This window comes from Homalodisca vitripennis, chromosome 1 (assembly GCF_021130785.1).
Source record: "Homalodisca vitripennis isolate AUS2020 chromosome 1, UT_GWSS_2.1, whole genome shotgun sequence".
Lineage (NCBI taxonomy): Eukaryota > Metazoa > Arthropoda > Insecta > Hemiptera > Cicadellidae > Homalodisca > Homalodisca vitripennis.
The window spans coordinates 117,143,847-117,168,450 of NC_060207.1; the positions used below are offsets into that span (position 1 = coordinate 117,143,847).

General features: G+C 36.7%; 1 protein-coding gene across 8 annotated transcripts in view; it reads right to left on the reverse strand.

The window, feature by feature from the left end:
- Positions 1-24,604, reverse strand: part of LOC124370141 (protein EFR3 homolog cmp44E) — a 78,438-nt gene that overhangs the window by 26,772 nt on the left and 27,062 nt on the right. For 7 of the 8 annotated variants that reach the window (XM_046828457.1, XM_046828435.1, XM_046828439.1 and 4 more), the window contains exons 2-11: positions 19,196-19,269; positions 18,719-18,846; positions 16,374-16,524; positions 15,613-15,765; positions 13,399-13,505; positions 12,722-12,862; positions 12,542-12,620; positions 5,393-5,528; positions 4,632-4,891; positions 3,231-3,403 (exon numbers count right to left, since the gene is read on the reverse strand). In XM_046828457.1, coding sequence (XP_046684413.1) covers positions 3,231-3,403; positions 4,632-4,891; positions 5,393-5,528; positions 12,542-12,620; positions 12,722-12,862; positions 13,399-13,505; positions 15,613-15,765; positions 16,374-16,524; positions 18,719-18,846; positions 19,196-19,269 — 1,402 coding nt within the window. Of the gene's footprint in view, positions 1-3,230; positions 3,404-4,631; positions 4,892-5,392; positions 5,529-12,541; positions 12,621-12,721; positions 12,863-13,398; positions 13,506-15,612; positions 15,766-16,373; positions 16,525-18,718; positions 18,847-19,195; positions 19,270-23,383; positions 23,630-24,604 lie in introns of those variants that run through there. The other variant, XM_046828460.1, reaches the window with a different exon arrangement.

Sequence of the window (24,604 nt, forward strand, 5' to 3'; positions counted from 1 at the left end):
AATAATTTTAGTGTATACTGTTATAAAAATATAAAATATTGTTATTATATAATATTTAAAATAAAATATAAAAATTAATGGTGTCTGCCTGTGTGTTGATGTGAGTGTTACTGAATTCAATGAGTGATACATTTGATCGATTGTACTGAAATTTTACATGGATACTTTTAGGGTTTCTGGTTAACATATAGACCTACTCCTACTTTGAAAATCCCTCCCGACTGTGCCTTATTGATCTTTAATGTTATGAAATATCCCATAAAAATGCATTACAGCAAAGGTAGAGCCTGTTAATGTAACCAACTGTTTTGTGCAAACAATGTTTTATGACAGCACAACCATATGCTTAATTAATTGTTACTAGTTAATAGGAAAATCAGCAGACTTACCTTAAAAACTATCTTGGATCTACAGATTGAAAGAATACATAAAAGTACACATATTTTACACATAATTCGAAATTTTCTATTGAAATGCAATCTTTCCCAACCAGTTGGATAACAAAAATGCTTGTTGTATGTTTACTTTGGGTTGCAGAGTCAATCTAGGAAGTAGTGTTGCCAATACTTTTTATAGACACTGTTATCACTTTATAACTTTTGACACTATTGAGTATTTATATATTAGATATATAACGTTAGTCTGCTGAATGGAATGGAAGGAGGGACTTATCTCAGGTTTATGTTTATAGGTTTCTTGAAATTTTGTTACCCATTGGTACGCTTAGTTCCATTTTCTTAACATTTTTAAAAATTTTGAAAATTATGAAGACATTAATTAAACCTAACCTATTATAAATCAAATTAAAGAGGAGAAAACGCACTTTTAGGAAATGTGCCTGTTTATGATAAAATAATTATCTGAACAAAATTATGAAGTAAACAAAATTATGGAAACAAATAAAATTTTAAAAATTGTAACATTCTATAAACGTCTTATTTTTCAACCAGCTAATATTCTATAAATGTGTTTTTGATATAAAATTAACATATAAGAAAGAAAGTAATAACAACTAGGTCACGATCATTGTCGTCGAGAAACTCACCCACCGACCCAGAATCATAAATTTGTTCCAAGATTCTTTCAAAATCACAGATGATCTTTTATTTTCATTACAAATAGGATCCTTCTCCTCCGAATCATCCTCAGAATCTGACAGCATATCACGTATCATACGCACGGTTTCTTTGTCTAATTGGTCACTCATTTTACACAATGAACAAGAAAAATATACAATCAAAACTCATATTACTACGAAAACTATCAGATATAAACTAAACCATCACTAAACCAACATTTACCACATCACTTTTTTCAATAGTAGTGGAACTTTGTTTACAAACACATTCCAGACAACAATGCTCGTGTCACCGCGTCAGTCAGTTACGTAACTAAGCAGCTGTGCAATAGTTCAAAATACTATTTTTACAGCTGCACAACTGCTAGTTGTCATATAAAAACGTATAAATATAAACAATATAACAAAGGAAATGGTCTGAAAGAACTAAACCCGATTTTTTACCGAATACCTTAAAGTATTAAATTAAATACCGGAGCCCGAGTATAGGTCGGGCTCCGTATACAGCGGCATGCGTGCTAGCCCAACCTATACTAGGGCCTACCGTATTCAATGTGTTAACTGTGAGGATTGCAGTATTTTGGTAGTGATTTACTATTGTGAATTTTTAAAAGTTATTGAAGTCAGTGGTGTTGTGGTTTGTAGCATGTTGAGGCACTGGTTTGTCCAGCAGACTAACATTGTCATAGATGTTTAAAATAATGCTCAATACATTGGCAACAGTTATAAAGTGACAACAGTGTCTATAAAGTGAATTAGCAACACTGCTACCTACATTGACTCTGCAACCGAAAGTAAACAGACAACTAAAATACTTTCTACTGGTTGAGAAAGACTGCAGTGCAATAAAAATTTCTAAATGTGTAACATATATGTACTTTAATGTGTTCTTTCAATCAGTGGACCCTTGAAGATAGTTTTCAAGGTAAGTCTGCTGATTTTCCTATCAAATAGTAACAATCCCTGTCTTTCAGCTCTATTAATTCAAACTATATGTTTAATTAAATTAACTACTATTATAAATTTGTTTACATCTATAGTCTTGAAAGTAAAAAGTCAACCTCTTACTAACAAAACTTTTTATTTTAAATTTTTTCTTGAGCACAGAGTTTATTATCCAGATAAGAAAATTATAGGTTTTAGAAAAAATATACTTTAAACTGTCCGTTAAAAAAAAATATTAAGCATGCAGTGCTTGATCAGTACTGTAATGCAGATATCAAAGAAAAAGTTATTATCTAACCATGTCATATATATAATCTCTTGATCAAGGCAGCATAGCAAACTCAGTTGTGACACCAGAAATATCTTAGACTGGATATAATTACAATGACCAACTACAAACGCCGACATAATATGTATCTAATATATGCCTACTTCTATTTCTAAACTAAATAATGTCCCATCATTTATTACATTGCAAGTGTGTTAACTTTGTGTAAGGACTTTGACACTAGAGTTTTTCCTCACAATGCTTTCAGAAACTAAAAATCTGTGCATTTTTGGTGGATTGCTTTGTGCAAAATGAGAATAACTTGCAGATAATATTCCCTATTGACAGTTCTACCTTGTGGCAAGAACTCATAATGCATCACACCCCTGAAATCGCTAAGCAAAACTTTCATACCGAACTTGGTGTGCTTTTTTTCAGTCTCTTGGCAGCTTCCATTGGGATGATTGAGCTTTGGTTTCTACATTATAACCATAAACCCAAGATTCGTCACCGGTATGACCCTCTGGAACAATTTGGATTTCTTGACATGCTCAGGTGTACGACATGTTGTTTGTCGTTCACATCTTCTCTGCCCTCTGAGAAAGTTTTGTACCACCGATAAACGTGCTTCAGTCCAGCTTCTCCATAAGCCACAGTTAACATTCGGAATGCGTCCGCACAATTAATTTTGCTCTTAACACAAAATTCAATACACATTCTTGGATCTATTTTTTTTAATAGGCACAATTCGAAGACGAATTTCGAAATGTGCAAGCAAATCAGCTCTCAATGAACTTAAAATTCAAAATGGCCAAAATTGTTGGCATACATCAGAGACTGTGTACTAACATAATGCTACAAAAAAAATAAAAAACCAATATACGTAAGCCTCAGAAATTAATATTTTTTTAACAGATCTTGTACATTATGAATACTCACGTGGGTTTAAGCAGCTTCTCTGTGTTGTTGTGCCTATCCAGCAATGTCTGCAATATCCTCTGCACCAGCGTCCTCATATCTGAATCGGATGAGAGAGACATCCTCATGAGAGGGTCAAGGAAGGACATAGGGAAGGTGGTGTTTAGAGCAACAGTGTGATATCTTCGTCCAACCTGAAATGATAATTTTAGTATTATGATTGTATTGAGCATAGGCTAAAAAATACAGTCTACAAATACAGTACAAGTCCTTTGTTGAAAGTCAGCTCCAAGACTGTATGCTTTCGCGTAGTAGCACTGTCCTAGCTCACCAGAAACACGTGTTCCTAACTTCTGTTATTTACCATATGACATCAAATTCAAATTCTTCTGTATGATATTACGGTTCTGTTAAAACCTTGTTAATTCTGCTAAGTTTTGTTTCTAAACATTTCATAATGCACAGTTGTTTTGATTGCACTTTCATTTATTGCCATACAACATAAGACGTCCCGGTAAGATGAGAACCATGACAAGCAATTTGTCTAATATAAACATGTGGTTTACAATGCATTAAATAAAAACATGAATAGTTATGACAGTGTGAACAACAGTTTAATAAGGAAAACTTTAAAGAATGTAAATGTAAATGATTAATGGTAGAGGTTTATTTATTAATCATCAGCTGATACTTTTGACATTCAGAGTGAAACACCATCAAACAATCAAAAAATTAGGTATTTTTACTAGCACTCCTTTCAGTATAGTATCCAACTAGCACCCATATCCACAAAAGAAGAAACAAATCGTGGCCGAATCAACATGTGAGTTACTGGGCCTAGTATTAGTCATACAGCTTAACATTACAAATTAATTAAATTACGGTACCTATTAGTGACCTTTCATTTAAAAGTTATTATTAATCCTCAAAATGTCGAAGAAAACTTTAGCTTACTTCAATTAGCCTGTATTTAGAGACTAAAAAGAAAATTACATTTTTTCTTGGAAGAAGAAATACAAATATTTTTAACTTTACTGGTTTTACACGTAGATGCACCACGGTATGAATATATCCGCATGCCACTCTTCACATCGTAAAACAAAACTATAATAAAAGAATAGCATTGGTTTTTTATTGATTTTTTACACCAGATGCAATCCTATTTTTTTCCTAGCAATCATAAATCAATACAATTACACATTCTTACACATTCATAGTGTTTTCGTGAATTATATGTACACAATAAACAGAAGAAATAAGACAATACAGGTATTCCTGTATGTCACACTTTAAGAGTTAACATTGATATTTTATATACAAATAGTATTTGTATACAAGTAAATTCTAGATGATATCTGTTGTGCATTGGCTAAGAAATAATAAATTACGAACATTTCTTCATCACACTTTTAACAAACTAACCGTGAGTAAGGATTTGAGCAGCATCTGTTGCAGCAGAGCATTGCCCTTGCGATGATCCCCGGTGATGTACGGCACCTTGCTCATTATGAACATCATAATCTCTATCTTCTGGTAGTCAGGCAGGTGGGCAGCGAACTCGCCCAAAGCGTTGATCAGAGCATCCTGGTACTGTCTCTCTTCCCCACCACTGCCTCTCTCTCGGTCCACACTGCCTCTTAGGTGTGTTAACAAAGAATTGATGATCTCTAGCACAGATGGACCTGAAAACACAAGATCTAGATCAGTATTTGGTTATAAGATGAGAAACTATGCCAAAGGTGACAAGTATGTAAAAAATCTTATGAAATTCACCATTTGGCCAGTTCTCAACTCTAAAATGAGAAATCACAATGAATGCAATCAAGTTTATAAGTCTGCAAAGGATCTTTCAAATTTAAAAATTTGGTTCATTATGTACTATTTTGCAGATAAAACATATTGTTAATATATTCAAATTATAAAAAAGACTAGAATGTAGGAATTTAGTTCAAATAATGTAGTCTCTGATTTATAATTTGCAATATCTTATGTCCCATTAACATGTTGACCAGTGTGCCAAATGATAACTAAATATGTACACACATTTACTGTTAGTTCTACATGAGAGAGGATAGCATTTGTCATAATCTAGTACAAAAAAGTGGACAGCATACTGAAAAAGTCAAGTTTTAAATGTAGTTAACATTCTATTATCCAACTTTTCTTGTGAAAAGGACACTTACCCACACTCTCCTCAGCAGCAATAGCTATGATCTTGGATAAAACATCTGCGATGCTGGTCCTGATCTTGGGACTAGACTTGGAGTTTTCATCCAGATGATTCATGAGACTTTCTACCACTGCATATGAGTATTGAGACTGCAACACAACAGTAGTACTGTAATGTTGTCTTGAGATTGGATCACAATTATATTTTGACATCATGCTCTCAGATCATGTGTCCAGTATAGTAGGTCAATAGTTGAACATATTCCAGAGATTTTAACAAACCAAGTTATCCTTCCAAAACTAAATTAGTAAATAGAAAAATTAAAAATTAGTTAGTGTCATTTAATCAGCTGTATTCTAACCCACCCTTTAAAATTAAGGTAATAATTGATTACTGGCTATATTGTTTTTATGAATAATTTATTTACATTTTACTACTTAAGTGGTGAGCACATTCATTAATATTAGTTCAATGGTCCAACATACAAAATTTGAGAAAATGAATTACTAATCATATAAATTAATTGCATGTGATTAATAGTAATGAAATTAAAATACATACTCATTTCTCTCAACGTCATTGTTAAATTTTATTGTCAAAAAGGAATACCACAGTTAGCACCACAATGTGCCAGAGAGAGTGAAGAGTGACAAATTTGAAATTCTAACCCGAAATTTACAAGGGGAAATCACATTAAACACCTGATTGTGGAATCTGATCACTTGCTATCTAAATGCAGTGAAGGGGAAGAACACAAAACAAGGTTATGCATCAATAGATAAATTAACCAAATTTCATAACCTAACAGGGGCTAATGAATTAGTCTACTGCACTGATATAAAACCTAAGTTTTGTTACTGGACTTGTAAAACTAACTATTTTTATAGGGAAAAAAAGAGAGGCCAGTTCCCTTATTACCCTAATTTTGTCTGTCCTCATGGGCCACTGGCCTGCTCAAGGATCTCATCAAACAGAACATGAGAGAGACTCAGTAAAGTACAATACTTTCGAGGCCGTACGGGTAGTGGCGACCCCGAGGTACCCTAGCTAATGCTCCAGATCCCTTCTCTTCTTGTTCTGGAGGCCTATGGCTGGCACACTTTTCTATGTGTCAGCCTATCTCTCTTCTTCACTCTTTTCTATCTGAGGTAAAGTTCCTCAACTCTTCGATTTAGTTTCCCTTTCATTTCTCCCACTAGGGGCTGAATGGCTGGTGGCAAACCAGTCTTTACTATGCGGACTCTGGACACCGGCGACCCTCCAGTTTAAAAGCAGCTTACCCAGGCATGCGGGGCTCTGTCTGGGTCGACCTTCCATTCCCTAGCTTCTCGTGGGAACAACATGAAAAGAAACAGAAACAAAAACCAAAACCAACCAACCCTTGAAACAGTTCCTGAAGCTGTTTCTAACCTACCTCTTCCTGCTGAGGTAGCTCCTGAAGCTACCTCGCACATACCACCACCTGGCAACACAACTCAAGAGGTTGTTATGCCAACATCCCTACCTTCTCCTCAACAAAGTGCCTTAGGAACACAGGAGGTTCCATTGCACACTGAAGCTCCCATACATGGCAAGGCTTTGTCTGAGGAAGGCAGTACAAGCGCTGAGGAAGCAAAATCCCTTCAAGATATAGAAGATCAGCTCCTCAACAGCCCAAGCACTCCCATGTCTACAGGTACGCTGGATGATGCCACAGAGCAACTCGGCAACCTCAGAATGAAGAGGCCCAATCTCACCACTGCTCAAAGAAGAGAAGCACTGAAGGCTAAACTTCTCGAAAAGGGTGAAGCTTTTGACCCTTCCAAGTGGAGGAGGGGGAAAAAGAAGAAGAAAAAGAACCCAGAACGGTAGGAGGTCTCAACTCCGGGCCCAACTGCGGGTACCAAGGCGGGGGAGGGGTCGGCCAAACGCCCCAGAGGCACCTTGGTCACCCCGCCCTCCGCTGAGGGACCCGCAAAGAAGGCTAGGAGGGAAACCCAAAAGCCCGAAGCCCACGATCCCGAGGCCTCTGGTAGCACACCCAAGGCTACCTACAGAGAGGTCGCTGCGATCAAAATGGCCATAGCCCTCGAAGGCTACCCGGAAGCGAAGCTTAGTGCAGAGCAAGGAGAAGCCATCGAGGACGCAATTATGGAAGAAATCCAACCCCTGGAGGATGGTTCCGTTCCATCGTTTGCGGGCACCTACCTAGAGAAAGGTGTTTTAATTGCTTCCTGCATCAACGAGCACACCAAACGTTGGCTGGAAGAAGTTATTCAAAGAATAAAACCTCTGGGAGATGACATCTCTCTGAGAGTGGGTCTGCGTAAGGACATCTTGAGGTCCACTAGGGTGTTTTTCAGAGCTCACCCGAAGCTTCTGAAGAAGACACCTGAAAAGGTACTTGAAATGTTCAATAAGCAGAACCCCAACCTAAATGTAAACGAGTGGAAAATCCTTCCATCCAAGCCAGATCCGAAAGGTTACGGATTCGTCTGCTTCCTGGACGAGGTCTGCTACAAGGCTGTGAAGGCTTCCAACTGTAGAGCCAACTTAGGACTCTGGCAGGTCTCAATTGTCTCCTCGACAGTCAAGGACAATGCCACGAGTTCTACAAATCAACCTCCAGCACAGTAGGGCTGCCTCGGCAGCCTTCTACCAGTTCTTCCTCCAGGAGGGATTTGATCTGGCATTGATTCAAGAACCATGGCTTCACCAAGGGAGAGTGGCGGGCCTAAATGAAACCAAAGGTAAGTTAATTTACTGTACCTCTCTAAGGAATGTCAGAACCTGCATCCTGTTGAAGAGAGGCATGGATTTTCTAACCCTCAACGAATTCTGCTCCAGAGATCTCACTGTGGGCACACTAACCTGGAAGAATGGAGGCATAGTGCAGAGCACAATTGTAGGCTCCGTATACTTGCCATATGATGCCAGGGAACTCCCTCCATCAAGAGACCTAGAGCTCCTGGTGGAAGAAGCACAAGCCAGACGTCAACAACTTCTTCTAGGTTGTGACGCCAACGCCCATCACTCTGCTGGATGGGGCAGCACCAACACTAACCCCAGAGGTGAGGCACTTTTACAATTTCTTCTAAGTAGGGACCTATTTATATGTAATAAAGGTAACCGCCCTACGTTCGCAACACGAGTTAGACAAGAAGTTATTGACATTACAATCTGCACACAAGGTATACTTGGAATGGTTGATAAGTAGCACGTAAGCGAAGAGGCCTCATTATCGGATCACAGGTATATCCGCTTTAACTTGCAAGATGAGGCTGCAGAGGTCCTCTATCGCAATCCCAGGAGGACTGACTGGTTGGGATATAAGTCTGACCTTTAGTCACAGTTGGGATTGGTAGGCGGAAGGGTGCGATGCTTCACAGACATAGATCAGATAGCTTCTGACCTGCAGAATGCTATAATCAATAGCTTCCATGACAATTGCCCATTGCGACGGGGGAAGAGTCGAACCAATACTAAGTGGTGGACTGCGGACCTCGCTCGCAAAAGGGCTAATGTCAAGAAGCTGTACAATCAATGCAAAAGGAGCCGTATCTGGGAGTCCTATCATAGAGCTCTAACAGAATACAGCCTAGCAATTAAAAAAGCAAAACAAAGTTCCTGGAGGCAGTTTACACAGAAGGTAAATGAGTTAAGCGCGGCAGCTAGACTGCAATGTTTACTAGCCTCAAGTCCAACCGGTCACTTGGGATCTTTAAGGTCCCAGGGAGGTCAACACACTTCCGGGTCTAGTGATAGCCTCAAACTTCTCCTTGAGACTCACTTCCCTGATTGTATCTTTGAGAATGACGACACTGGAACGTCTGGTAACCATGAGGCAGGCTCACGGCCAAGAGCTTATCGTGGTAGCTGGGCCATTGCCATAAGGATTGTCACTCTCTCTAAAGCCAAATGGGCAATTTCTAAATTTGCCCCTTTCAAATCTGCAGGAGGGGATGGAATCTTTCCGGCCCTGCTTCAACAAGGGCCGGAGAATCTCCTTACCCTTCTATGTGAACTATTCAGGGCGAGCCTAGTTTATGGGTACATACCACAAGTCTGGCGTCTCAACAGGGTGGTCTTCATCCCTAAAAAAGGGAGAGCGGACTACTCTGTCCCTAAATCTTTTCGTCCCATCAGTTTATCTTCGTTTCTACTGAAAACATTAGAAAGACTGGTGGAGAGGCACCTGAGAAAGGGAGTTCTCTCAGACACTCCCCTTCATCGCAACCAACATGCATACCAGCAAGGCAAATCCTGTGAATCAGCACTGCACCAACTAGTCAGTAGGATTGAGGATAGCCTGTCCGCCAAGGAATTGGCATTGTGCACCTTCATAGACATTGAAGGAGCTTTTGACAATGCCAAATTCACTGCAATGGTAATTGGAGCACAGCGACGTGGCCTCGAGCCAGCCCTGTGCCGGTGGCTTAGGGCCATGCTGTGCTCCAGACGGATCAGGGCCGATCTCAATGAAGAATCGCTTGTGATCGCACCCACAAGGGGATGTCCTCAAGGAGGCATCTTGTCACCTCTACTGTGGAATCTAGTAGTAGATGGTCTACTTGAGGACCTTACTAACAATGGAATCTATGTCCAAGGATATGCAGACGACATAGTCCTTATGGTACAGGGAAAATATACAAATGTTGTTGATATCATGAATACCAACCTTCAACATGTACACAACTGGTGTCAGGGAGAGGGACTGAAAGTAAATCCCTCTAAGACAGTAGTTGTACCATTCACTAGGAAAAAGAACCTAGAGTCTCTTTCTAGGCTGAAACTCGCATCCACTCAGCTTGAGTGGTCAAAGACAGTCAAATATTTAGGACTGACTCTAGACCATAAGCTTACGTGGAATGATCATCTTAATAATATCCTGCACAAAGCAAAGTGGGCGCTCATGACGTCCAGGAGACTTGCAGGAATCTCATGGGGCGTAAAACCCCATATAGCACTATGGCTCTACAAAGCAGTTGTAAGGCCTCAAATCACTTATGGTTCATTAGTCTGGTGGACAAAGGTGAATCAGGTAACTGCCAAAGCCAAGCTTGAAAGCTTACAAAGGCTTGGCACAATCTTTGTAACCGGAGCATTCAGGAGCAGTCCCTCAGCGACCCTCGAGGTGGCTTTAGGACTTCTACCTCTTGATGTCCATATAAAAGCTGAAGCGCGTAAGTCAGCTTATCGGCTGATGATTGCTGGCTTGTGGAGGAATGGCGCGTCTAACACGAGCCATGGCGCCATCACTGAAGCTGTAAACCCAAGCGCTATTCTCGAAATGGTCTCCGACATAATGAGAACGGAGTTCGTATTCAATAAGCCATTCTCTGTTGACTTCTACTCCAGAGATGAGTGGAAATCGCAAGATAACATCCCAACAATAAGAAAGAGCTTTGTCTGGTACACGGATGGCTCGCTTATTAAGGGTAGAACTGGATATGGAGTGTTTAGTCAATCCCCTAGAACTGCCCTTTGCGGCAGTTTGGGTTGGAACTGCTCCATATTTCAAGCCGAAATCTATGGTATCCTAGCCTGTGCCAACCTAGGCCTCACCAGAGGGTACCAGGGAATGAACATCTGTATAATGTCAGACAGTCAGGCAGCTCTTAAAGCTCTTGACTCCAACAGTATTGGATCCAGGCTTGTGTGGGAGTGCTTTAACACTCTCTGCAAGCTTGGATCACGCAACTGTGTGCGTCTTGGTTGGGTACCGGGCCACACAGGCATAGGTGGCAACGAATGCGCCGACAGGCTTGCCAAAAGCGGAGCAAGCATGCCATACACCGGTCCAGAACCGAGTTGTGGTATAAGCAAGTCAGCCGCTTACCAAAGTATAAACAAATGGTCCAGGAAGACACACCGCTTGCGGTGGCAGAGTCACCAAGGACAAGCACTCGGCAAAAGACTGCTTGCCGATTCTAGCTCCGGCTTCACCAGATGGCTGATGGGGCTGGGCAGGGATCGGGTTAAGCAAGTGATTGCCTTGATCACTGGACACGGCCACTTCAGGAAACACCTAAACACTCTAGGTTTACGAAATGAGGACTCGGAGTGTAGACTCTGCAATAAGTCTGAAGAGACTGCAAAACACATAATACTGGACTGTGAGAGACTGGGAGCAAGGAGAAGGGCTCTTTTCGGTGATAAACAACCAGGCGACGAACCAGATGCTAGTATCGGGGAAAAGCTTCTTAGCCTAATTAAGGGCACAAAGATAGGCTTACCCCTCTAACATCAAAGGGGCACACAATAAGCTCAGGTTGACGCGTGAGGATCTATGAATCCACCCCAATATCCCAAAGAAAAAAAAAAAAAAAAAAAAGTACAATATCAACCGTATTTATAAAAACTGCAATGTTCACACAGACAGAACTTGAATCTGCGCTATCTCTAACTCAGACATAGTCCAATGCATTAAAATGGTTAGCCACTAGCTCTCCCAAAGAAATCAATTAAAATATTATTGCTTTTAGAAATACTGCTACTAAATTTGTATACAGTACATCATCATATTCATAAGTAGATGCTTCTGTGACCTGCAGAAATAAGAATGTCCTAAACTATAGAACCACTCCTTCAAGATAAATAAAAAAGAAGCTGGTCTACTAATAAATTTGGAGATTTGGTATAAAGGGTTACAGTATTTTTATAAATTCTCATTCAGATATGATCTACAATATCACTCCAACAATGTCTTAAAATTCGTCTTAAAACTGTTTGGATATCTCATCAAAGATACAAATTATTGATTCTAGTAATGCTAAATACAAACAGTAAACCAATAAATAATGCTAAATAACATTCCTTAAAAATGTTTTAACCATCTGAATTATTAATTTTCAATGAATTCAAAATCAAATTTTGAGGTCTTGCAGTTACAAATGCTTACTGTGGGGGATGAGAGGGGTTCACCTGTACTTTTAAACATACTTGCAACTTTGAAAATTGTTCACTTATAGTTTATATTATCCTAAATAAGAATTTATTTATTTAGTTAAACATTGTAATCTTGAATACATATAAAATTAATTAAAATGAAATTTCTCTTTCCTATTACTCACTTCAATAATTAATTAAAAATTCACATATTAAGGCATCTTCTCAACAATTTAGAAATGTTTAGAAAAGTGTAGATCCTCCCTCTGACTTTCTGAATACCCTGATAGCTTACCTGTATCGAGAACATAATGATGCGGAATGTATGGATGGCGAACTGGTTGGGTACCCATAGGTCATGGTGGTCCAGATGCCTAGACAAATACAGTAGTGAGGAGAAAAGATAATACACCATAAATTACTAGAAGTTGTACTTTAGTTTAGAGGTAGATAGTGTGGTAGTTAGGCCACTAACTTGAGAACAGGTTTGAGTACACAGCGCACATGGCCAAAACTTGCACGCCCAACCAGCTCCCGGATACAAGTCTCTGCAAGCGATGGTGGTGAATTCTTTTCTTCCTCAGGTTCTGGACTATTAGCCTCCTTCTCCAGGTACCTGGAAGAAGCAGATACTGTTACTGTTCTGTTATATAGTTACAATAAAATTATCTACTATAAAATTTAAATAGATTTTTAAACAATACTGATTTTATAGTATTTATGGAATTTTGCAAATATACAATATTATTACTTGGTTCTGTGTGGTTATTAATATTATTTATTCACACAACACTTAAGTTTTAAATTTGGAAACCAAAAATTACAATAAATTAATAATACTTAAAAATAGAAGAGCCCAGCTAAACAATTTTTCGGTCAAAGTTGTCTAGAGCTCTGTAAAAGCCATAGGTAACTAATTATTAAATCTTCTAAAAAATCCTGGTACTACTATGATAATTTTTTAATATAATAATAATAATTTAATATTTTTTAATAATCTGAAGATTTCATCAACCCATCCCAATTTTACTTTATTAAATGTTTTGTCACCAAAGTTAATTTTGTATATCACAAGTTTACTGATAGATATGAAATCACTGATATTGCTTTATCCATCTATTAGTTTACTGCTAAACCTATATAGTTAATCACCTGGAGTCCTGCATGTTGTAGAGTAACGAGGGTACGATCTTGTCCATGTGTTGAGCCTTCCATATGTTCTCCACCAGATCATCCGATACTGTCTTCCGGATCACCCCCTGTGCAAACAGAGATGCTCAGGCTGCACTGATCTTGAGAACTCACTAATCACTAATATGAACATAAATTAAAACGTAAACTTCTCTTCTACTTATACTGATAATTAATTTTAGTATTCAACCTAGACTGCTCTTTGGCAGAAATGATGAATTTCTATATGACAAGTCTAATTTAGTTTGATGATAACCTGCTTATTATCATTAGTAATCCAACATTAATATTTTTTAATGCTATCCAACATTATGACTTCTTATCAATATCACATCAAAAACTAACTTTTTAAAATTAATTATTGACCTCTTAAATCTTATCCAATAATGAAAAGGGTAGCAGCTTGAACCTTCATTTTTGTATTCCAATAGGTCTACTATATATAATGATCTATAACTCTAAGGATAATAATTCAATAGACCTAATGAACTTATAAATCTTTGAACTTAAAGAAAGTCAAATTACCTCCAGGAGTCAATATTTTTAAAATAATATTTTTGTACCATTGTTTGAAATTCAATCACAATCAATTTGAAACAAATTTCATGCAAATCCACAAAATCTAAGTCAATAATATACTTTTTTTATAAGCTGTACATGAAGAGGATTTCCGAGATTCTGTAACAACAAATTGTTATTGTCAACTAAAGTTATGATCATACTGCATATTTACCTGTCATGCCTGAGGTAAAGCCTATTTTTAATGACAGTCTCTCTAGAACTTCTAAAGAAATATTTACATAGCAGTATACAATATTCAAGTGAATCGTTAAATAAAATGATCTGGTCTTGCATTCCAAAAAGGACATTTGTCATGCTGTATATTATTGAGCAAGAGGAATGTATGAGACTTTAGGTTGTTTTGAGATGGAAAACAAAGCTAGTTGTTAAGCCTTAGCAAAGTTTGGCAGTGTTCTGGAGGCGAATTTTATTGAAGCCCTTAAGAAACTTGACAAAGCAAATATCACAAATGCTCATAAAGCTATGGACAAATTTTATTACAAAGCCAGTGGTAACTTTCCAGAACCTTGAAAGGCGTCTAAAATTGTTCTTATCTACAAAAAAAGGCAACAAAACCGCATAGTTATAGGCCTATCACATTGGTGTCAGTTCTATCTAAGATATTTGAACATGTAATCAATATTGAACTGTACAGCCACTTCGAGGAACACTTTTTTCTCCAAGTTTTAGACACAAATTAAGCAACTAGTGATGCTGTGAAACAGATAATTCCAGGTGTCTTGGCTCCCTGTAAGGATAAGTGCTCTACTGTGGTCAAGATGTGCGACCTGTCACATGGATTTGACTGTGTGCTCTTTTGGAGAAACTTGAAGTATTTGGAGGAGGGAGGTTCTGCTCAAAGGTTGATCTCATCATCATAGTGCTCATCAACAAGTTTTATCCCTGTGGGAATTGACCTCCTACCCCCTTCCAGTCAGATGTGGCATACAACAGGGTTCAGGTTTGGGTCCCTTATTATTCTTGGTTCTCATAAACGACCTTCCTTCTCATGTATCTACTCAGACTATTCTATTTGCAGTTGAAACAACGCTGGTTACAACCAGCAAGACAATTTCAGCTCAGAATTTAATAGAGCTTAGTTTTGAGGAAGCTGCTGAGTGCTTTAAAACCAATGGAAGTGGACCAGTCATTCTCAAGATTTGCGCTTAGCAACACATTTTGTGATTCATTTTTGTTTATAAGATAGGACACAACAGTTTCTGGAACAAAGTCATGTCTTTCACGGATAATTGTGTTTTCCTTCTTAATATTTAGGCTTTTAGGTTATAAATATTTCCACATTATTCCAAAGTAACTATGTTACTTGTAATACATTTTCATGGTACATTATTCTTGACTCACTCAGAATATATTATATCAGCTATAAACCCTGACTTGAAATTCAATAACTTTAATTTTTTTTTTTTAATGTACACAAACAGGGTTGACTAAATATAAATATCGGTATTATTGATATTTTTGCCTTGTAATATCAAAAGAGTTGGTGCAACCTCATTGCGAGGCCTTCATACTATGATAATTTACTTACTACAAATATGTTATGATATATCCCTAACGACTAAATCTGTTTTAATACTGAAATTCTCTATTTACCTGCAGGCCCTTGATGCCAGCTAAGCGGATACTGTCCCGCACTGCTAGTTCTGAGTGGTTGCTGTGACACATGGATGAAAACTTTGAGACAAAAAAATCATAACGGCGGTGGTATGAGGGCGTATCTTCTTCTATATTGGCAAATTTCACAAACTGTAACAACAATTTCTTAGTTTTACAAGAAAGAAGCAATTTACCTCACAAATTTACTATATGTAAACCTAAGATACATTTTCAGATATCTGGCAGTCAAGTAAACAGCTCTGATACTTGATGGCCAAAAAATAAGTAGGCCAAACACAAGTCTCAAAAAGTCTGCTAATAATCTTCTATTAGAGTTGCTGGACATTGATTTATTATCTATTACCTTTTGAGAATAGAGTAGTTCCTGAGATGGCACTACAGTTGTATTTAAAACCATTTTTTTCTGAGCTTTAAAACGTAATAACTTAAGAAGTTTCATTAGAAACAGAAAATACACATAAATGTTATATAATTAATAATTTTATTTAGCCTCTTAACTCTGAAAGGAAGAACACAACTGAAAGACTAACAATATGTTAATCTGGTCAAACAAACTTTTTCATTACAAACCATATTCAAATTCTCTGAAAATGTTGATTACAAATGTGATCGATATTTATATTTATGTATGAGTAGATAGTATATACTCTTTGTATATTTTAAAGAAACAATGTTTTACTATATATATTTTTGATTATATTTATACATCAAAGTATACTTATCAGTGATCAACTTACCGATTGAGTAGCCAAAATCTGGAGCTCTGGTTCTGTTGACTCCAACAGTTTTTGGACAATCCGCAGGAAACTCTCTACAAACAGGTTGAGTGTCTGAGCATGGCAGGCCACTAGCAGCTGATCCATGGCTTCCATAGCAATGACGACAAACCTGCATCAAAAATATAAACCTGCATTATTGTTTCATACAGAAATGTATTTCAGAACATGTTAGGCCAGTAGCCGCTAGTTGATGGCTTCCATTACAATCACAACAAACCTGCATAATTATAAACCTCATATTGTTCCATAATGAGATGTATTTCAGAGATTGACAAACTACCAACATCTGAATCACGACTTTCTGTGACGATAAACTTGCATCAAACTCCATATTCTTCCACAAGGAGGTGTATTTCAGAGGACAGCAGGCTACAAGCAGCTGATCTGCGTTATATTAAAATGATCTAATTAGCTTTAATTTATGCTACCAGTTTAAATTATAAGTTAAATAAGATATACCACATAAACGTGTAAGTGTTATACATAAATACATTTTATGATTGAGCAAAAACAACCAATTTGTATTAAAGTTAAAAGGAATCAACTCTTTCAAGTTTCAATCTTATCTGGTGGGAAGAACCCAGTGTGTTAAGGTGAGTTCTGTCGATTCGTCCAAAACCATCTGTAGTGCATTTTCCAAGCAAAGAAATGGTCAGGAAGGGCATCCCACAGGGTTCAATTTTGGGCCCTGTACTTTTTTTTTTTTTCATCAATGACCTTTATCAGAGTTTATCTGGGACCAATCTGTGCCTCTATGCGGATGACACATCCCTAACTTTTTCCAGCCCTTCCAAAGATTGCTTAGAGCTCAATACATTCTTAGCGGGAAATGCACTTCTGAATTGGGTGGAACTAAGCAGATTGCAGGTGAACATCTCTAAAACGACCCTCATTGAATTTTGTCTAGGGAACAGGCCAAACAATAGTTTACTCAGTATCCATCTGGGCGCTGAGCCTTCTCTGAGGGTGTCGTTAAATTTCTTGGCCTCATTATAGATTGTAACTTATCTTTCACTACGCACTTAGAGTATGTGTGCAAGATGGTGAGTCAAGGTATTCCTGTGCTCAGAAAGCTGTCTCGTTTTGCGTCCATTAATGTTCTTGTTACTGCGTACTATGGTATCGTTTATCCGTTTCTATCTTATGGAGTTTGCATTTGGGGCTCGGAGAGCACCAAAACCAAGTCTGTCTTCAGGCTTCAAAGGATAGCCATGAGAATAATATCTCATGTTTTACCCCGAACTTCATGTGCAGACCTTTTTACTTTCAACAAAATTCTTACCTTCCCTTCCATTTATATTTTGGAAACCATTTCCTATCTCCTTAAAAATTTTCACCTTTTTGAACAATTTCTCCCATCACACTGCTACGGTACGAGAAGTAATCCCAGATGCATTATGAACATCCCTCCACACTCCACCTTGTTTTATAAGAAACATTTGAAATATTTTACAGTGATTTTATTTAATAGACTGCCATTAAGGTTAAAGTTGGTACAGAGTCACAATGTTTTTAGGAGGAAGTTGAGGCTGTTTCTTGCTGAAAAGGCATATTATTCTGTAGATCACTTTTTGAATGATAAGTCTTTGTAAAATAAAGTTTAGAATGATTGTTTTGATTTAATGTTTTATTGTATTGACTTGGCATATGCATTGTTAACTTTGTCAACATGCTTAATAAAGAACTTGAACTTAATCAAATATCATAGACTAAATTTTAAATATTTTTATACTGCCTATAAAATGTCCCAATTTTTACAAAATATATTATAGTAAAATTCTTAATAGTCTAACGACATAGTACCCATTCTTTGTTTAAAATTTGTTATTGACAACGAATAATTTTCAGATATCTTCAATTGGTTTTTGTATTATATAGTTTTATATAGTTTCTCATTTAAATAAGAGTTTCTCACTTTCTATGGTGTGTACAGAATGTTTACAGTGAGCCTGTATTGAGCTGTCATAATGTTGTGCTTTTTTAACTGCTCTGTACTCTGAGGTATATGCTTGAATATTTGACATACAATTTGTTTATTGTCAAAGTTGACTTTGGCGAGTTCATTTCATATATTGATTTATGCTTGCTTAACCTTTTGACATGTCTTAAGTTTTTTGACACATGACCTGAATAAGAGGACAGATTCCAACCCTTGAAATATAGTGTTCCCAAGAGAAAGCAATGTATGGCCATTGTTTTTAAGTGGTTGAGAGTTATTTACTACTTCTATACTGTAAGCAATTTTTTTTTCCGACTATTAAAAAATCCCAGAATATAACAAGACTAACATACGATATACATACCCAGTTCTCTTCCTGGAAAGATCCCTGCATGCTCGCTGATAAAGATACTCTCCAATTCTGTCCAGTTTCTCAGGTGAGGACAGTGAGTAGAATGTCAACTTTACCATGTTGTTCTTCACAAGCCCATCCTAAAAAAAGTTAAATTTATTTACAAGTTAGTAGTAGACTTGGCTGTAGAATTATTTTTCCAAACATGCTGCTAAACTAGTTTTTGTTTATCTCTGTAGGTAAAATCTGACATTTTTTACATTATTTTTCAAATCACAATATTATATTGTTGATAAATATTAATGAGCAGATCGTTCAACTAACATTAATCTGTCTTAAAATTTGTTAAATTAATTAATTTGTAAAATTAAAAAATATAAACATTTTTGTTAATTATAAATAATGAAGAGTGAGAAATATAATTAAATGATAAGCAAACATTTTTCATAGCCACAGCAGTTTAAAATATAAAATATATATAGTATTTACCTGAGGAATCGGTGGGAATATATTGTCGACAAGTCGTTTGTATCGAGGGCGCATGCATGAGCAGCTAAAACAGCCTGTAAACAGTGATATCACATTAACATTGACAAGCCACCATATAGTATCAAGTTCTGTATTGTGAAACATACACAGAAAAAGAGATTCCAGTATAAGAAATATTTTATAAGTGAACAGTGTACTGACACAGGTGACAATATCTGGTCACATTTCCAAAAATCTTAAAGGGGTCAGTGATTCTCTACAATTACAGTAACAAATTCAATTTCTTCAATATTGAAATTTACAAGTGATTCTTTTTAATTACATTTTGGACGAAAACAGGTGTTGGTGGGACAAAATATCCTAAAATGAACCAATGTAATTCTCTGTTCCTTTCTGCTATTTGTAGTACGGAATATATAAACTTAATTTTATGTACCAGAATGAAATATAATACAAAATGAGTGGTTTTAATAACATTTGAGACAATTACAGGTGTTTCAAAGACGAAATAAACTAAAAATAATAATTAAAAATATCAGATGAAGCTAACACAGTAATCCTCTGTTCCTAGCTACTATTTGTCGGCTTGATATATGTAAGTAGGTAGGTACACATTACATACATACAAGAGCTATTCGGAAAGTTGATTATGTTTTGCGCTGTGGCCACTAGGGGCGGGACTAGTGCGGCCATCTTGGTGTCAGGACGTCCCACTGCTCAGTGGCTATCCAGCCGTGCTAGCGGGAAGTTCGTGTTGTAACGCATCTAGTCACAGTGCCTGTTTGAAATGTCTGCCGCAATTGAAAATCCCGCCAACCATGAGGTGCGCGCAGTAATTAGGTTTTTGACTGCCAAAAACTATAAGCCTATAGAAATTTATTGGCAGTTGTGTGAAGTTTATGGGAACAACATTATCACTGAAGGTGGAGTGCAACAATGGGTCATTAAGTTTAAAAATGGCCGAACAAATGTTCATGACGAAGAGCGAAGTGGAAGACCCAGCATAGTGACTGACTAACTTGTTGAGAAAGTTGACGCAAAGGTCCGAGAAAATCGACGGTTAACCATAACGGAACTCTCGCTTAGTTTTCCTCAAATTTCACGAACTTTGTTATATGAAATCATCACTGATAAGCTTGGCTTCCACAAGTTTTGTGCAAGATGGGTACCGAAAATCCTGACCGACGTCCACAAAAACCAGCACACGGCTGCAGCATTAACAATTTTGGATGCTTACGACAAAGAGGGTGAATCACTACTCAATCGCATCGTAACTGGCGATGAAACATGGGTGAAACATGTTAACTGCGAGACCAAATTGTAGTCAATGGAGTGGGGACACGCAAGTTCCCCTCACAAACCAAGAAAATGTTTGCAAACGATGTCGGCAAGAAAGCTTATGGCGACCGTTTTTTGGGACAAGAAAGGTGTAATTCTTTTTGATTTTCTGGAACGAGGCACTACAATCAACTCAGAAAGGTATTGCCAAACATTAAACAACCTCAGAGGAGCGATCCAAAACAAGCGTAAGGGAAAGTTAAGCTCGAAAATTCTGTTGATTCTCGATAACGCTCGAACTCACACGGCAAATCGCACACGTGAAGTTCTCGAATCATTCCAGTGGGAGTTGTTTCCTCATCCACCATACAGCCCGGATCTTGCACCAAGTGACTACAACTTGTTCCCAACAATAAAGAAGTGGCTGGCAACACAGCGCTTTGAAGACCACGCAGAGCTACGGCAAGAAGTGACAAACTGGTTGAAGACACAGGCGGCAGAATGTTATGAGGAAGGCAATGTCAAGCTCATCCATCGATATGATAAGTGCCTAAATTTGAATGGCGACTATGTTGAAAAGTAGTATTTAAGTGTGGCTTTCAAATGTATATATAATACAAATTTGTTCCTATACTTTGTTAATTTTTATTTCCAAAACGTAATCTACTTTCCGAATAGCCCTCGTACTATAGATAGAAAAAGTAGCAGTTGCATTTCTGAGCTTCGATTTACTTTGAAGGATGTTTTTCTTTTTCCGCCAGGAATGCAAAGTGGAAGTGATCCAACGTGATTTGAGCTCGGGAAAGTACTGATTAGAAATGGTCCTGGTCATCAGTGCAAACTTTTGGTGACTCAAACAGGTAATTCTCAAAGTAGGCTTACAAAAATTCTCATAGAAGTCTTTCCCAGCACACAAAAAGATAATTGTCGTGAATAAATATATAATTAATATGCATGGAGTTGATACACTTTTGTTACAACGCTCTGGAGTTATTTGTTTATTTTTACCTATAGGCTGGCTAGTATAATAAGCGGCCACTGCCACAATTGGATCATGATTATCGATCTTAAATATCGATACTATCGAATACAATGTTTACCTATAGTTATCCATAATTAATCATTGCCAGCTGTTTTTATTTCATTACGTACTGAGTAGAATAGTAACGTCATTGCCAACTGTTGTCATTTCAATTGTATAATGAGTAAGTTAGTGACAAGAAGAATAATGAGGATGAACATGCAGATGTTGGCCCAAAATATATTTTTAACATTTTTAAACTTTTAAAATGGTTCTGACCATTTTACTGTTAACCACAGTTCAAACTTGTTATATCTATTAACCTCTGCAAACACCCAAACTATAGAATATAATTGGAGAGTTACAAAGAAATCCTTAAAAACTGGTCACAGAAGTCACTGGCATTATTGATCATCTTGCAGAATATATAAGTAAACGAGAAGTATTCATTATTGTTGATGATCTATTTGAGAATTTTTTAAATGCTATCACAGATGCCCACCCTGTGAAGTAATCTTAAGTACTACACGACTCAAAAGTACTTTAAATACAGTTTAGTTATTTTATACAATTAGAAATAAATATATTTCTATTACATATAAAAGTATTGATTCTCTATAATACAATTTTAAAAACCTAAAATTTAATTCACTTTGACATAATCGTTCAAAATTTATTCAAAATAAGACCGTGTTTGGAAATACATTTAAAGTAAAATCATATGTTTGTTTATTGACTAATGATGGCAAGAACAATGACATACTTGACTTCTTTGTCTCACAAGGAGTTACGTTAATCATTGAAAATAGTTAAAGCTAAGAAAATGTTATTTTTTTTGTAAGTATAATAATTATATATTATATTTGAATTTATAATTTATAATTTATAAGATTTAAAACCAGTAAACTAAATTGTTCTTTGAAATATCTATTAGGGGCCTACATTATTTGGTCCGACATTTTGCTTTCAGTATTTTTAGATGGTTGGATGGTCATGCATATTGATGATTGGATATCATTCGATTATCATGATCCGATTGTGGTGTTGGCCACTTATTATACTAAAGCCTGTAGGCCTAATTGTGTTAGGTTAGTTATCCGTCTGAGGAAGAGATCAAATTTTAGATCTCGAAACATAGTATTACTTATTTCTTATATCACTCAACAATAGCAAATGTCCAAAAAATATCCTGTTATCTGGTATTTTAACTAAATTATATTTTAACAGATGGTTATATTACTCAATTTGTAAAAATATTTAGCTGTAAGAAGCTTAGATATATTGTAGATTATATTGTAAACAATGTAATGTAGTAATAATGAATCATTTCCCCCACCATAATAGTTTGAAAGTGGCTATTCCGTTTCAATTCCCCCTCTACATCCCGCACCCACCTATACTGCCAGTTTTACATGTATGAAAAAATGCTGATCCTAACCATTACAGTAGATCTTATCATAAACCAATAAATACATATTTGATTTCATTCTTCTATAACTATAGAAGAATGAAATCAGTGGCAGCTACAACCACATCATAGCAGCGCCTCAAATGTAATTGGACTATCTAGGTATGGGCCGCTCTAGTTAGCTACCATTAATGATCTGAAAATTTGCCTATAGTCTTTGAAAAGCCTTTCTTTCTAGCCTAGTGAATTTAATAAAGTTGTTACAAATAATAGGAGAAAACCTACATACCACCTGGACTAGCCAATTAACCATAACATTATAAACATGTTTATAGTGAAACAACACAACCAAATGTGTAAGTAATATTTTTAAAACGAATGTTGTAAAGTATTCACAGCTCTTAACACACCACAGACAGAGTACAAAACAAATTCACTTTAAAGATTAAGTTATTGGTTTTCTACTACCTAAAACACTTACCGAAACACATTTTAGCGAGAATTTACTAGAAAGAGTAAGATTTTGAACGAACGAATCTACTGATCTAAATTCAAATAATTACTTCCGAAACGATGACTAATCATAAATCAACCCATTTGAATTCAGATATAAAAACACCAATTAAGTAAGGTTAGATTTGATTATGACCCTGTAGTATCGCTGTCATTTCAAAGGTACCGTTCGTCATTCCCGGTTCTCGTAGTCGAGTCGTAGTCTGCTCTGCAGATCAGGTGGTCCCACCCAGATCAATAAATCAGTTGCAAAGACTTTAGAATATGAAATGTCTCTATACATTTTATTAACAGGTATTTGAAGTTTTTAAGTACTTATTATGCTACCTGGTTAGTGCACAGTCATCAGCACTGTGTGGCAATTTCTTCTGTTTTGAAAACTTTGTGTTGCAAAAATATTATCAATGAATATGTAATACGTACGTATATGCTCAAGAGCAGTATACACATGTTAAAAGGCGCACGGAATGGCATCCTACGTTTTGGGGTGAGAAATTTTACTCCCTTACTTACTATAAAAGATACTGATTTAAAACTAACAAAGATAATCGAATGTTTATATTTGTACATGAATCATTTCTATTGTTAAGTTCAATTGACGAGCTTATTTATTCATATATCCTAAAGCTCCGATATAGAAATAAGCGCGGCAACACTTTTTGGAATTAAATTTAAACTAGAGAAATCACACCCAAATGTCTGACTGTAGTTAGTAGGTAAGACTAGACAACAGCATACGATAGTTATGTGCTGTTCTGCCAATGGTAATTTAGAACTGGTAGTCAGACCAAGTTGTGAATAATGTTTATAAGTATTTCTCTTTTCTATGCGCATGACAGCCAACCAACAGACTAGTAGACGAGTAGACGGTTGGAGTGTAATGACAGTACAGTACGCGCGCCGAAGGTTCGGCCCTGCCGTTGCCCTACTAACCAAATAAAAACATTGACTCTCCAATGATCCTTCACGGATGGCAATGTTTAATTATTGCTCGACAATCAACTTATGGTTAGACCAACTTCCTGACCAAATAAAATTCTGAAACTTCGCAGATCTATTTTCCTGTTTATGCCAATGTTAATGGATGTATTAAGTTTCAATGTCTTATTACTTTTCTTCAATAAAATATATTTTAAAATTAATTGTGCCAAAATTGTGATACAAAAAAGTTTGTATGTGAGGATTTTTT